A 16,699-nucleotide genomic window follows, 5' to 3' on the forward strand; every position below is an offset into this window, starting at 1 on the left:
CTATCTTTTCATTGTGTCGCAGTTTTGTGGCGTTTTGAAACGATTAAAATATTTAAAAAAAATACTGATTGATTGAATTCTACTTTCGAAGTACTTCAAGTAAGTTTTCCCAAAGCAACGATGGCAACGATCCGGTTCAAGAGCCGGATTTCAGCAAGATTTTCCACTGACTGAAATAATGACAAGAATGTCCATTGTCCAACTTTAGCAGGATTATATCGGATTCTGAATTGCCATCCAGAGCCAGGTGGATTCGAGGTTTCAAACATTGGGGATTCGACTATAGAGTATGACTCTATACTGCAACTCAGTAACATAAAAAGACAGCGATTGAGAGAGCGAGAGAGAGAGAGAGAGAGAGGGGGGGACTGATAGAGAGCGGGAGCGAATTGGCATTGTTATAGTTAATCTATTTCCATTATTGCCTCATTTTTTGCTTAATTATCTGCATAATGGAAAGAACTAGTAGAAAGGGCCGCGGCTTCAAAAAGATCAACATCGAACCAAATTTTCTGTGCAGCGTTTTTTTAGAGTAACCTGACAATTTAATCATTGAATGGCTGGAATCCGTAAAAAAAGTTATTTTTGAACAGCCCTGCACATTACGGATCTGATTTATTTCAATTCAATTTAAGTTCCGGAAAAATTAAAGCCGTAATAATCCAATGCGCAATTGCTCAATGATTGATCACGTCTGTCAATAAATATATAGCCGTTAAACATGAGGTGTAGGCCTATTGTTCTTTCGCCCGGACCTTTGTTGGAATGCCATAATGATCTACTATTTTCAACCGCGCTTAAGGCATATAAAATACACAATGCGGATTTGATGCTTGACGTTGGAACACAACCCAGAATACAACGTCATTTGTATTGCTGTCGAGGAACATTAAATTTGGGAATCGTATTTCAATTATGTAATTGTATTGAAGCGAATGTTGACTAACTGGTGAAGACGATCGCTCGCGGGCATGCAATGAAACATAGCGATACTGAGAACCCTCAGGGTGTATTAGTTTCACGGAAATGCTTTTTGATGATGTTCAATAGCGGAGTTACGTTACCCGCAGTTGGTAGAGTTGGAATTATCAGTTTAGTTCAGCGCCGATAAAACATAAGAATATAATCAAGGCGGACACCGAAATTACTTTCTGACGCCGTCCTGTTTTTGTTGGTGCTAGATTGCGGTGTGTAGTGTATATGAGTGAGCAAGAGCAAGTGACAACTTCATTTGCAAAACGCGACATGATTATTGATTATGCCTGGGTAGAAATCTTCCATCGAAACCTACTGAAACCTGGTCAGGAGTTACATCACTAGATTATTTTTGAAATATTGATGAAAAAGGTGCGTGTAGGGCAAAATACAGGGGTATTGTAGGTTCAACAGTTCCTTCTTCATCTTTTTTTCATCTTTCGGTATAGTTATACAAGGGCTGCCACAGCGGATTAATCTCCTTAGCACCTTGTCAAGATCAGTTCCTATTTTTAACATCTTATGAGGTTACCGTTGATCACTAGGTATCACAAATCTCCTAGAATTGACGAATCTCGTTATATGTGAATGTCTGCGACGATTTTACCAGACTATATTGCTTTTGAAACTACCCGGTATGTCACTCGTTGCCTTTCAATCACACGTGAAGGACATGTTGCAATGTTTATGGTGTAATGATCTAGGAGTAAACTGGATAAGGGGTTGGTTTAGTCAAGGATAACTATGGCGGTTCTAGATATTCTTGGGTTTAGTCAGTGCAGAAACTATAGGCCTGATAATGACGACCTTCGTTCGTTGGGTATCGCCATTTTACAAATAAAGTATTGAACAAGAAGAGTGGGTCATAGAGGATTGCCGTTTTGACGTTGTTATAGACCTCGACCAGAACGTTATGAGTATTTTTCTTCCTTTTTTCAAAGACTATCGCGTTACCATTGCTTGGCCATATCTATCATAGTGGACTGAACATAGCCCGAAGAACTCAATGATGTGTTCTGTCACACCTTGCTAACGCACGGAAAAGCAAGTCTCGATCGCATGTCAAGATTGCTTCATTATTGGTATCGTAACATGAAAGCATATAAGTAGAATCGTTACAAGATGAATCTGGGTATCTACCTGACGATAGGGCTACTTGTCCTTCACGGAGCACGAAGTCAACGGAAAAAGAAGGGTAGGTCTATGTATGAATTTTACTGAAATTTTGAAACTTTATACTCGACCCTCCATGACTCTTTTCTTGACTTATCAGTTCTTATCAGTAGCAATTATTGCGCTTGCAGCCCCCTGGCATCGACGAAGATTGCTAATAGGCATATTGACTGACAATATATTTTGCATTCATCAGTATATATATATAGGCCTACTGTAGATTATTCGACACTATAGCTAGAAGTCGACAGGTATATTTGTGTTCATACGTTTAATTATCAAATTTCAATTCCTTATTTAAATACGCAATGTGACGGATATTGGGAATAATATTCGATATGCATTGGCGTTGGTCATATCAAGTGCCTGTTTGCCTCAACCATTCATGTTACTCGACTAAAAATCGTTGCATATTTAGATACAAATAGTATTATCTTAACATTACATAAAATCAAAAAACATGATCTGAAACATATTTTTTCAAACTTCTTAGATCGAACTGTCTGTTATTGGTGATGTATTATTTTCATTGTTCTTTCAAGACTACATTCATTGCAGTATAACTGGGAGACTTCTCGTGTGTCCCCTATCAAGAGTCGAAGGTACAAAAGCAAGCATATAAACAGGAAATCAATCGAAAACATATTTAGCAAAGTACGACGTAACAATTAAATTGTACAAACTGCGCCAGAGAACCTCAGCTGTAGCGGTAACTAAGCGGAGTCATAACAAGAAAAACGATTGAGAATCAAAGTATACAATATTACAAAACGCGGAAAACACGTGGACGGTCACATAACAGTATAGGCCTATTACATATTAGATACTGTATATTAGGTGAAATAGTTTAAGATGGTACAGGAACTCGTTCGGTCGGAATGAAACTGGATTATTTAACTAATTATAATAATCAACCGCGGATCCCAATGCAGATAAATGAAAGGCAGATCTGCCTTTGAATATCATAATTTTACTTGTAATTTCGTAAATGCGTATTTACAGTTTCACACACACCCGGTGTGTACGACAAATTCGCGCGTAACGCGCGTATCGGAATGTCCATGTCCAATTCGCACATTTACGACTTGCGATTATATGTGATATCCGCACGGTAATTTATTGTGACAGCCAAGCGGGTGTATGTTCAATTGTTCACCAGTTCCCCATAATGTTCAAGAACGATGTAGATGATTTATAATAAGTGACACAACGGTCCCTATACTCCACTCCAGCTTCCTATGTCATAATATCACCATATTACGAGATCATATACATATAAATAGCAGGGAAGTCCAGTAACAAAGTAAGCTACTTCTACTTTTCGGAGTATAGTCAAGTTGGTTTTGCCTCCTTACTCAAGTTTTTAGACTTACTTCCACTTAACAGCTTTTCATTGCAAAATACTTACTTTTACACAAAGTAGAAAGTAGTTTGGGGATATGCTTGCGTCATTATTAGGAATGAAATTGTTATGACCACTTGGTTAAAGAGCCCCTTCATCATAGGTACATGAATATATTTTTACTGACCGCACTCAGTTCATTCTGTGTTGGTCGCGAAGATGAATCCTGCCATTTCAAAAGCGGCCAATTCTGACTGATTAACCACTAAGGGCGGATTTCATAAAGTTGGATTATCGATGAAGTCGATTATCGTGTTCATCAGGATTTAACGACACAGGTTTAAGGAAAACGGTCAGCTAGTCAGCCTTCAGGATTACCGGACCACGACCTAACATCATTTTGTCGCTTGCCTTTTATATTCTCTGCTTTACTTTTCATTCAGTGTTCAATGTGCATGCCTTTTGTCTACTTCGCCTAGGGCAATGTGGGTGTCTGATCTCGAGGACTACTCCAAGTTATTTCGATACCTTCCTATCTTTTCATTGTATCGCAGTTTTCTGGCGTTTGGAAACGATGAAAATGTTGATAACTGATACTGATTTTTGGTATACAAGGGCGGTTGATCGCAGCGCATAGAGTTAGTTTTAATCTCATGATTTGAGAAACCGTAAACAACAATAGATAACAGTCATCTATAAGAACTGCGTACACTGCGTAACGTTTCTACGCGCAAATATTTCCGACAATGACCGTGACGATTGTCTCCTGGGGAATGACTTCACAAAACAAGCAGACAATCAACGAACCATGTACCCACCATGGCAGAGCTAAATATCTTTCAACACTCTATAATCCGCTTCTTCGCGGTACTTACTGATTACGCACGAGTTTCATTTCGCGATGGTGATAATTCTACCTATAATAGTCGCAGTATCTTTATCAGCAGCCTGACGTTTCATTCAACCAAATTGACAACTGACAGCCAAGACCGCATTTTCGCATTATGATGCAATAGAAAACGCCACCTAATTGAAAACTCGGACACCTGGAGTAATCATCGCGAGTAACCTTATCCAACTATATGCGTAGCGATTACCAGTTTTCCATTACCATTACCATTCTCCCGGATCAGAAAACTTTATGATCTCCGCCTAAATTGCGTCCCGATTAGCAGTTTTTAATAATATGATTAGTATTCTCCCGGATCACCTAACTTTATGATCTCCGCCGTAAAAGTTTGCAACCCATAGAACAGTGGTTCCCAACGTGGGCGATATCGCCCCCCAGGGGGCGATTTGACGGCCTAGGGAGGCGAAAATGACGAAGGGGGCGACAGGGGGGCGAAAATGGACAAAGGGGGCGACAGGGGGCGAAAATAGCGAAAGGGGCGATAGGGGGGCGATGAAGCGTTAAAACGGCTATATTGGAGTCAATTCAGAGAAATGACCTTTTTTTTAGTCAACCCACGGAAATTTGGTTGCAAAAGTGTAAATTCGAGAACCAGCCGAAAAGTTGACCTTTTTTTAGTCAACCCGACGATGATTACAGATTGTATACCGATTTTTCGGATCACAAAATCTGGGGGGCGATGATCGGCGTTGAGCTTGAAAAGGGGGCGATGAGTCGAAAAAGGTTGGGGACCACTGCCATAGAACAAATCTACATTTTGAAACTGCTTGAGTATTCTTCATATCATAATTTTCTATTTGAAGTTGTTTTGCTATGTCTATATGTCGAAATTGCTACTTGCACTTCGAAATGTAATACAGCGGGTATACGGTAATTGTGGCAGGGAACGTGTGAAGGTTGTTGTTGTTATTATTTATTTTATGCGTGCTGAATTTAATAATCCCAACCAACTGCAACCAAATATATAATTTATAAAGAATATCTGTAATTGTTGAATGCAGGGTGTGATCAGACCAGTTGACCCGACCCAGAGTCATATTGATCACACCCTGTCCTTCACTGTTAAAGGGGCACTGCGTTCTAAAATTGATGTTGTCTAAAATTGAGTCGCAGACCGAAAAAAGAATTGACCGCAGCCAATGTTCCCTCGAAGCTGCGCACGTGCGCAGTGCTGACACGGTATCTGCGCACAGAAAATCTACGTTGCGCACAAAAAAATCAGAAGAGATGGCCTTTATTTAGTTGTTACGCACTGTTGTCCAAGGGTCTGCACAGTGAGTTGGTGAGTGTGCGCAGACTCGTCAAAAATTCGAGGGAACATTGACCGCAGCCATTTTCTTCAGAAAGCCCCCGTAATGGAGCTGGAATTAAATGAATTTTGTTTCTTGTTATTATTTCCTGCGTCAAAGTTATTTACTTTACGGTTGGACGAATCAATAAATCTCTTTCTCTCTCTCTCTCTCTCATGCTAGCTGTAATATTTGCAGCAAATTTACGGAAATTAAACCATCAGTGTCTCGTCATCTATACGATTCGAGTATACTTTGAATAAACGTTTAGTCGCGACCCAAATTTATATACCCTTCGCGGCCCATATACTTTGGGAAGCACTGCTCTAAAATATTATCTTTTGACAGGCTCCGCAAATTCTAAAGGTGGTAAATTCATCCCTGGAAAAACGAGACTGTCATCTTCTTCATCTTTTAGCAATCCAAGATCGAGAGGGTGGGTGTCATTTTGTTCTAACAGCAAATTTACAAATCAATAATTCATCACGACCTTTAAGATTGGATCTTGCTTCAATTGATGTTATTATGTTGATACCTAAAATAAGGAAATATTCAAATAGCACAATTGCTCTATGTCATATAATTAAAATGCCACTAATCAATTTCGATGAATACACGTACAATACGTGCAACAATACAATACAGTACAATACAATACACGTACAACACGTACGTTATCATTTCGCGACTCTCCAATGGGCTCTCTTCATAGCACCGTAATTTGGTCGCATGTGGTCGACTATGTCATAAGCTAAGCACATACAGATTTTCGTCAATCAATTTCTGTATTTTTGGAATTCATAGCCCCACTCTCGGCGACGTGTTGCGAAGGAATGGTCAGCAAAACAACCCGAGACGAAATCCCACGAACCAAAACCAAGGAGACTACAACGATCCTGACCCGAGGAATCGGTTAAATCACCTCACCAATATGAGAAATAACAAACGACAGAACGCTCAAAACAACAAGCCAAGCGCAGGAAACAACGCGGTTGTGCAATACCCGACCATCGGGAAAGTTATACCACCGCTCAAAAGGACGAACGGTGAAAAGCCACCATTTGCCCCGTCGTGTAAGTGTATATAGACCTGCATGAGGACAGTGAAAAGTATCATCTGGCCTTACCGGGTTAACATTGCTGAAACACGTATGACAGGGACTCACTGCGTCATATCGGTTCAAGTCAGCATCGCTTGGGTGATAGTCACAAGTCCAGGATACCCGCAGAAGTTTCAAGGCCAAGTTCAATGCAGTTGGATGTAAGTTTGCATTATATCATACACAAGACACAAAAGTGGAGTTTATCCCTGTTTTCAAGCCTTGTTCTTCTCGACATGAATTTGTAAATTGTTCAATGTTCAAAGTTCATATTGTTCATATTGGCTTCCGACTCAAGAATCAGGAAGATATTGTTGGTGGCGCAATATAACACAACGTGACTTGCGCCAAAATCATTCTATAAGCTACCCGAGTACAGCTAATGACGAGCAAGTGTTGTTTCAGAGCCACAGCGCCAGAAGGATATGGAATCCGAGTTTCGTTCAAAAAGCTCGATCTTCTGCCACCCAATGGCAAAGGATGCGGAAGCCAATTTGTCGAGATTATCGACATGACCCTGGAGAAATCTCAAGCCAGGTTCTGTGGCACGTATACTCCAGGTGACTACGTGTCAGAAGGTAAAGTTCATTACAGCTGTACTGCTAGGGCAGTGTTGACTGTTGAGCTTTCATGGATTTTTCTCGTACTCCATTATAAGACATGTTCATTGTTCATTTGTTCAAATCCCATCATATCATGCTGCAAGCTCTTAATCGCAGGAAACAAGCTACGCTTGGATTTGCAAGCTGATGCCATTGGCACGCCGTATACAGGCTTCATGGCTGCATTCAGAGCGGATCAGGAAATTGCAGGCCGAAGAGGTAAGATTTCATCACGTTTCGTAGACGACATCTGTAGCAACGATATTTTGTCCTTTCTTGCCATTTTCTTTCTTGCCATTGCCACTCGAAAGTTCAGAATAACCGTGTTCACGAGCATTGTGATATCGCAGATAGTATTTACGTAATTCTCTTCTTGTATGCGGTGAAATAAAAAGAAAATACAACCACCTACTTGCACAGGCTGTAGAAATAAACCGATTTCCCTTTAATGATATACAATATTATCAATTACTGGTATATTTCGAGTGATAGTTTTAGCCTCCAGCAAAATAAACTTCGTGACGGAACCGGACTAACCAGCCGGTCAATGATATCGAAACGATATTTCAGAATTATATGTGATTTGTACGAGGTCTGTATAAACGTACACAAAATAGCTTGATGATTGGAAGTCTACCTGCTGGTTTATACTATAATATATAATAATCTTATTGAACAAAACCTTTGCAGAAACTAGCTACTTCGCAGACGGACAGCCTCAAGGCTTGTACAACCCTCTCACCGAAGCGTAAGTACAGTATATGTGCATTGTGCATGTATGGATGACATTTTTGTGTAGTGTGAATGAACCTTTAAACTTTAAAGCATTAGATCAGCTGGAGCAGTGGGCAACTTCTCCAGTCGACGGGCCAGATATAGGAAAATTAAGTACTTGGTGGGCCGGATTACTGAATCGATACATTATTCGCCCATTTATCCACATATACAAGGAATAAATCGTAATAATGAATGTATTTTAACGACAGCAATGTCATTTCAAAGCCATTTCTCGCCGATAATGACGAATACAATGTGGATTTGAGAACAGCATTGTCGTACAGGCGCCGCCATGTCTGCTTCTCTCTGATCAGTTAACACACGGTGCAATCCACAATTAAGATTTCCAGGCGTTCGATAAGCCTGGTACCCTAAATTCACCAATATATCAATTCATTCGGGTTGAGTACATGGGGTAAATTCCGATAATGCAAGCCTTCTCGTTACGACGAACTTACTCGTAAGTTCCACTCTCGCACGCTGCGCACATACGTATATAAAACATTACAGTCACTAAAATTTGACGTTAAGCAAGTAGTGGGGAATCTTGGCAGACTGGGGCGGGAAACTGTCCGCGGGCCGTATGTTGCCCGCCCCTGAACTATTGAGTGCTGCTATTTTCATTAATTAGTTTGCTAAACCGACTGTATATAAGGACAGTGGTTTTCAGCATTGGAAATCCAAATAAATTGGCGCTGTAACTAGCAACAACCTATATTTGAACCCGAGGTAGTCATCATCTGTTATCATCTACCGCCAATCAAAGGATCAAATGTTCTCAGGAACGCTGAGTGGGTCCCGTACACATGTCATCTTGAAAAACGTTCCGTGACCAATTTTGGGTAGGAGCAACTCAGGAAATCATCCAAATTTGTGATCAAAATTTTGGTTTATACTGCATTCGTCTTTTGATGTTTCACCATCATAAATTTGTTGTATATTCAACGAAAAGATTGGTACTTATCCCATATTGGCCTATTTCACCACGATCAATACCATAGAGCACGACACAGTGGAACAAAAGAAAAATAAATCAAGAGGGGGTTGTTCAGGGGTCATTGAGCAGGCTGGAAATGATTTTTATAATTGATTACAGTTATCGATAAGGAAACGAAACGATGGGCGTCATATTCCGCGTATAAACATAGAAAGGAATTAAGACATCGGTATAGATAATAAGTGACTGATATTCAACCTCCCATTTTAAGACCGCCATCAAACCCCCAGAGGGGAGTGCAGCGAACTAACCGTAAACCAGCAACCGCAAAACCTAAAGTGAATGCTGGTGCTGGCATCAGTGGGCAAAGGATATACGGAGTAAAAGACCAACCAAGATATCAAGGTTCGGTCAAGCGTTATAACCGTCGCCACGGCTGTAGTTGAAGTCATCTACTATTTAGATGACGGGAAGAAAGAAAAAGAGGAGGAGCCGCTGACGTCATCAACGACCCATCTTTATATCATAATTGCTGTTATTCTGGTGATTCTAGTAGCGGCAGGATCAACTTATGTTTTCAAACGGTAAATTACATACGATCATGGAGATTCGTAACCATTTTTAGTTAGCGTTAATGAGCATGCATGCAGTCGCACTCATCATCATTATTGTATTATATTATTTGTCGATTCACGACAGGAATTGCAAATACAATGAAAAGAAAGGAAATATAGTTGGAACTACTTGGTGAAATCAATCAATCAAACCCCCACCTTGGTCAACAAATACATAATTACTAGGGCGATTTTTTTGACATGTCATAATTTGTCAAAATTTTGTCAAAATAGTAGCGTTAGGCCAAAATTTGTCAAAATCGTTTACAAAGTCAAAATGTTTTTGACCTCTGCATTTCGTTTGTATCGTAGATTTTGCACTGTCGGTGAACTTATCATTTGATATTTACAGCTTGTAGCCTACTTTATAAGCAACCGTTGTAGTCGGTCCATGTGTCTGCCCATTGTGAATCATAAAAGGTCAAATGAAACAAATAGGTTGACATGGTGTTATGGTCAACGTATACCGTAATATCCTAACTGAAGCAAGACTGCTTGGGCATTGCATGGTTCTTATATCAAGAAGCGCATGATGTAGTGCACGCACAACTTCAGTGTTGTCAGTCAACAACTGCTGCTGTTGAACGTTCTCTATTATTGGGAAGCTACTTATTAAGGACAGACACTTTCTACCCGAGAATGAAGTAAAGTATCTTTCGTTGTACTACAACAAATTTTAATTATTTCTACCCAGAGGTGGTCAGTAACGAAGTACTTCTACTTTTTGAAGTACTTGAAGTAGATTTTGCCTACTCAAACTACTTTTTAAGTAGTTATGGTTTTGACTACTTCTACTTCTACTTGACAGTTTTCAGTTTTGTAGGCAAAAATAAGCCCAGAATATCTACTTACTTACTTACTTGTGAACCACCACTCCTACTTCTACTTGAGTAGAAATCCCGGCGTTACTTCTACTTCTACTTGAGTAGCGAGGGTGACTACTTTGACCACCTCTGTTTCTACCATATTACGTGATATAACTACTGGAATATTTCATAGGGCCAGATTTCGTTAAAATACTTGTTTTTTCATGAACAAATTTGTCAGCTCTTTAGCCAAAAACGTTTTTTCAGGCCAAACTACTTCGTAAGGACAAACAGTTCTAACTAGAAATGAAGATAAGTAGTACAATTTCAACATTATGTGCGAAAACACCTAATTTCCATACGTGACGTCAAAATTTGGTGAAAATTCAGTTTTTTAGGTAAAAATCTTCCGTTGTTTAGGTAAAAATAAATAAATACGTATATATTAAAACATATGGAATAATATTATGAAATGAGGCATACAGGCTCTACGAGATATAGCCTATACACTACATAATTATCAACAAATAGACAGAAAAAAGCGGCATACCATACTATATACGTGGTAGAGGCGAAGTCGGTAGGTTAGTATATATAGGATGATTATTCTGTCGAACGACGAAGGTTCAAACAGTCAAGTTTCCAATTAAGGCATCCTAAGAATAATTAGTGGACCGTAACTGCCGCACCCCAAACCCCCCAATTGTGGTGGGGGCGAGCTCGAAGGGGGCCCCAGATTATTTCGTGAATTAGCATTAATTATAGAGTATTATTTGGAAATTTATGCAAATTTTTCAAGTTGCCAAATATCTTGATTATTTGGTACTCTTCCCCCAAGAAAAAACACGCAAGATTTATAGAAGTGGACATATCGGCATTGGCCATTACCACGCCACTACGCACCAAGATATAAAACGATTTAAGACATATTACATGCGACTCCAAGAAGTGTGCCAGAACGATCGGCAGCGCGAAAAGCTTGGCCGAAAAGGACTGCTCTTAATAGGTTTAATTGTCCATAGGCGCCTAAATGACTGGCGCCATATGTTCCTGTCTTGGCAATCAGAACCTCAGAAGACAAATACCATCCCGCAGGAAAAAAATATATGCCAGTGAAGAAATACCAATTTGAAATCGTGTGCGTCTTTAGTTAAGTACGTTTGAGCGATTCTATATTTTTGATATAGCGCCCGCCCAAAGATGTTTAATTATTATTTACGGGCCCTACAGTTTCCGGTAAATCTGATAACGCGAGCAGAGAGGACAAGAAATTGATAGCAATATATATGCAATTCCCGATCTTATTGACCGATTGCATCATGAATTATCGAGAATTTTCGCGCTTCGCGCTGGCTCACTAAACAGTGCAGCTAATTTCGTGGCAAAAGCGAACACTGTGATGAGAGGGTCGGTTTATCGCCCCATGGAAGCCCAAGACTCAAGTTTCTTGGGGGGCCTGACGAAGCGCTGTTTCGTTCCTGCCAACGGGTGTACGCCCGAAGATGTTTAATTATTATTGGGTGGTCATACGTTTTCAAACACACCTCGCTCAGCTTTACCGGTAAATCTGATTACGTGAGCAGAGAGAGGATCAAAATTGATAGCAATATATATGTAATTCCCGATCATATGGACCGATTCAATCATGATTTACTGAATTTTTTCGCGCCTGGCGCGTCCAGGCGGGAAAAGCTGACTCACCAAACTAACACTCAATGCAGATGTCAAATAGCGGCAAAAGGCGGATAGCCAAAGGGGACCCCAGAAGTTCGGTGTATCACCCTATGGGGGGCCCAAAGCCAACGTTTTTTTTGGGGGGGGGCTGACGAAGCGCTGTTACGGCCCTGCATGTCACTATAGCATACAATCATTGTATGGCCTGAGTGATTTAGATTTCTTATGGAGGTAAGATCATTAATCGGGTCACCAGCGCAATAAAGATCTTTCCATATTATTTTACCTGTTAGCCTATACTTTTGTATTCATATCGCCCTGTATTGATCATTCCCAATTCGAGTTCTACGATTCAGGTACTTTTACAAACAAGCTAAAATATGGTGGAAGAAACGGAAGAATCAGAACGGCAGTCAGTTACCGAAACCTGTCGAAGACAATTACTCCATGAAGAAAATGCAACTGCCCGGGACAATTCCCTTGCCTCCTACGCCGAATCGAGAACCTTCCATTCACAGCGGTTTGTCAAGTGTATATACTATGTGGCGCATATAGCGGGATGATAATCCTGACTCTGACCAGGCAGATGCAAAAAAAACAATTTTAGACTAATACCCGACTGAAATACCCGTTATTAAGCGATGACTGAATGTTTAGATGACGACTATCCTGATATGTTCGGTACATACCCATACCCGCACCCACCATCGTATGGTCGAGCGACACGCCATCAATTGTCTCGATCCAATAGTATGGATGATGTAAACATGGGCTGGAATCGGTGAGTGTATCCAGTGATGCACCATTTGATAACAATAATGCTAATAAGAATAGTCGTATAGGCAATCGTACGATGCAAAGTTTGTAGATATTTTATCCTACACCACACCACTTAATACCGTACGATTAACAATTAACCGTATAGTTATCCTATCTTTCCAGCGACCCAATATACGAAGACGATCAGCTATCTCTACACTCCGTCGCATCATCTCTGCGCTCGGCGAACAGACATCCGGACCACGAAAGGCTCAAACATCAGAAGTTACTGGAGCGTCAAAACTCACTGCACATGCTCAGAAGAAGCTTCGGTTCTGATTACGACCCGTATACCATGGACCAATCGATCTACCCTGTCTACAACCCATACAGAAGCAGCGGCTATTACCAAATGTACGGATACAGACCGGATGATGTGTACGGATCGTTGCCTGCCACGTTTGGACCAGGCCGATCCAACGCTTATGATTTCCACGACGATCAATTCATCGGGCTGAAATCACCGCGTCAGTTATATACGTCTTCCACGACTGATATCCCGGGTAACATGGCGAATCACAACGATTTCATGATGCAGCAGTACCGCGGCCGCTCTGCATCAGTGTACGACTTGACTACAGCGAGCATTCCGCAGCAATACGGTAGCGTCGGTAGCGCGTCCAATCCACCTGCTTTAAATCAGCGTCATCCGTCTGTGACGTCATCAACAAACAATTCTTCCACTTCGACCAATCCCATACTAAAGAAAACCACTCCGGTACACCAAAACGAGCTCGCTTTCAGCGCGCTAAGAGCCGCTAAAAGCATGAATGACTTGACTGCTATAAACACGAAGTTGAATGAGAGCGTTTCGTGGACTCTGCCGCCCCAAAGGCGGAAAAGTGTGGCTCAATTATGATGTGTTATATCGTGGTATATAAGCGTGCAAAAGTACTGTCAATAAACGTAACATTTGCGGATAAATTATTGATGTGTTGGATGTGATAAGCATAGGTGGTCACTGGTCAGTAACGGAGAACTTCTACTTTTTGAAGTACTTGAAGTAGATTTTTCCTAGTCACACTACTTTTCAAGTAATTATGATTTTAGACTACTTCTACTTGACAGTTTTTAGTTTTGTAGGCAAAAATATGCGTAGAATACCTACCTACTTATTACTTGTAAACCACCACTCCTACTTCTACTTGAGTAGCGACGGTGACTACTTTGACCACCTCAGGTGATAAGAGGCGTTCAGAACGAATTACTTGCACTTTTCAGAGTACTCAAGTACTAGTTACTCAAGTGTTATGCTTTTACATTGCTTCCACTTCTACTTATCATGAACGTGAACGTGAGGCATACGATCGCGTTCTGTGTGTGAACCTCAGAAATATAGAGGTTCACGTTCACAAACGAACCTTGGTAGGTTCTGCACTGTAAACCTTTATCATATATTACAATTTTCACTTCATTATAACATCATTGATTGAAATTTATTGCATTTCAACTGCGGGCCACTCTATGCACATCGCTGGCAGCATAAAAAAAATCAACACTAAACGAACATGGACTTTGACAATCTCGAAAATTTTACTTTCTTTGTCACAAAATTTGCTCGAATTATTCAGCTTTCCGTTTGTGAATATTTATTGACTCTCTGCTGTGAGCTTGACCCACAATCACACAATATCAAGGTCGAAGTACTCTACGTGTAGTCAACGAATGATGCTTATTGAAGCAATCAATGAAATTGATATAGTTGTCTGATGTAAAAAATCTAACAGGCGTACGGGGTCAATCTTGACTTTATATGTTTACTGTATCATACAAATCAAATCCGTGAGATTGGGGTGTTGGCTACTGCTGTATAGAAACCCGTTTTACGCTCTGCTCAATATCAACGTAGCAATACTCAGACGCCGAATACACTGTCCGGTCTGACCGATACCTTTGAGGCGTAAGCTTATATTCCCTTGCAAGTCCTCGTGGAAATTGCTGGCAAAGCAAAGGAAGATATTGATTTGGTGGGATTATTATATCATTTTGATTGCCCCAGTTGATACATTTAGTGACGTTACAAACGTTTATATGTACTGCGGCATTGTGGCATTATGAGACCCGAGTCGTCGCTAGGTATCGTGTACATTCAGGCTATCACTGCACGGTTGGAATTAACAATATGACGTCACGTGACGTCATGAGGTTCACGTTCGCGTTCACACAGAACCCTTCAAAAAGGTTCGCGTTCGCACGAACCTGAACCTTTCAGAGGTTCACATCATCCCTATTTTGGACGCATAGGGGGGATGTGGTACCGATGGATCAAAAATTGCAAAACGATCTCTGACCCTCACATCTTCAGCCGAGAATAGCGGATCTTTTGCTGTCTCAGCACTTTGATACAAGATCTACATATATCCCGGACATTTGCATAGATATCCTCTTTTTCAGAAAATATTTATAAACGTTCAAAAGTTGTAGATCGAACGTATCATCGGTCCCCACCCGGTGGGTCCAACGGCACACGACCATGGGACCTATGAGACATACGCTCAAAACTCAAATTTTTCAACTTATTTTGTTGTGTGCTATAATCTCGGGCACAGCAGGCCAATGAAGAATGTTTCGTCGCCACCTTTAGGAATAAAATAGATTATATCAACTCAAATGTTGGGATAAAATCACGTTTTGATTTCCGCCGAAACTTACAAAATTAATACCACATACATATTACCGTAAAATCGACATTTGGACTTTCAAATACCTCGTAATAGCGATGAAATACCACACGAGGGTCGAAGTTTTTTGTATGTGACGAAAGATTCTGTCAGCATGCCATTGTAGACAAAGTCGCGCACTGTAATCATAGGATTATCACATAGAATTTTCCAAGTATTTTCGGCCCCAGTGTCTCATCGGTACCCCATCTCCCCTACTTGGAAATCGTAACTTCTGATTGAGTATATATTTGCGACGTTGGTTTCACCTCTTCTTGAGTGTCAACGATGACTACTTTGATCGTCTCTGAATATGATACGCCCAACTGGGCGTTATGACTGGTAAATACATTATACGGAGTACAAGGCAGCTCTACTATAAATAAGATATAACGATTCAGGGTTCTTTAATATCATTTAACGGTATGCCTCTAGCTCAGTTGTTCACAACATGAGTGATATCACGCCCCCCTCCCCAGGGGGTGATTTGATGGTATAGGGGAGCGAAAATAACGATGGAGGCGATAGTAGGGCGAAAACGGACGAATGGGGTGATAGGGGCGAAAATAACGAAGGGACGATAAGGGGCAATGGCGCGAGAAAACGGCTATATTGGAGTCAAGTCGACGAAATAACCTTTTTTTAGTCAACTCACGAAAATTTAGCTGTAAAAGTGTAATTTCGAGGTCGAAGTTGACGTTTTTTAGTCAACTCGCCGGTGATTACAGTTTGCATGCCCGTTTTTCGGTTCCCAATATTTGGGGGGCGACGACCAGTGTGGGGCTTGTAAAGGGGGCGATGAGTCAAAAAGGTTTGGAATCACTGCTCTAGCTCTTTCTAGGGCCTATAGGCAGTGATACTGCAATGTTAACATACTTCTGATAGTAATTATCCGTGGGAATCGATATACAATCAGTATATTTTTCTGGCACTTATATATTTCTCTATTAGACTTTTCTCGCAGGTATGGGAAATATGTTATTTTTGACTCCTGCACAGACACACAAAAATACAGCGGTGTG

The 16,699-nt window shown here is 40.7% G+C and overlaps 1 protein-coding gene across 1 annotated transcript; it reads left to right on the forward strand.

The window, feature by feature from the left end:
* The first annotated feature begins 1,886 nt into the window (after positions 1 to 1,886).
* On the forward strand, positions 1,887 to 13,941 carry LOC145441886 (uncharacterized). Its single transcript, XM_080319834.1, has 12 exons — positions 1,887 to 2,170; positions 6,038 to 6,125; positions 6,494 to 6,762; positions 6,847 to 6,949; positions 7,194 to 7,366; positions 7,508 to 7,609; positions 8,081 to 8,138; positions 9,376 to 9,509; positions 9,568 to 9,688; positions 12,555 to 12,718; positions 12,856 to 12,979; positions 13,141 to 13,941. The coding sequence occupies exons 1-12, from the start codon at positions 2,098 to 2,100 to the stop codon at positions 13,874 to 13,876; spliced, it is 2,145 nt and encodes a 714-aa protein (XP_080175960.1). The 5' UTR covers positions 1,887 to 2,097; the 3' UTR covers positions 13,877 to 13,941.
* Positions 13,942 to 16,699: the final 2,758 nt, after the last annotated feature.

The sequence above is a fragment of the Botryllus schlosseri genome, chromosome 6 (genome assembly GCF_051294905.1).
Source record: "Botryllus schlosseri isolate E-star chromosome 6, Bs_hap1, whole genome shotgun sequence".
Lineage (NCBI taxonomy): Eukaryota > Metazoa > Chordata > Ascidiacea > Stolidobranchia > Styelidae > Botryllus > Botryllus schlosseri.

Coding starts and splice junctions, on each gene's coding strand:
- LOC145441886 (XM_080319834.1), top strand. CDS start 2,098: ATGAATCTGGGTATCTACCTGACGATAGGGCTACTTGTCCTTCACGGA. Junction 6,950..7,193: donor CAAGTTCAATGCAGTTGGAT/GTAAGTTTGCAT, acceptor GTGTTGTTTCAG/AGCCACAGCGCCAGAAGGAT. Junction 12,719..12,855: donor AGAACCTTCCATTCACAGCG/GTTTGTCAAGTG, acceptor CTGAATGTTTAG/ATGACGACTATCCTGATATG.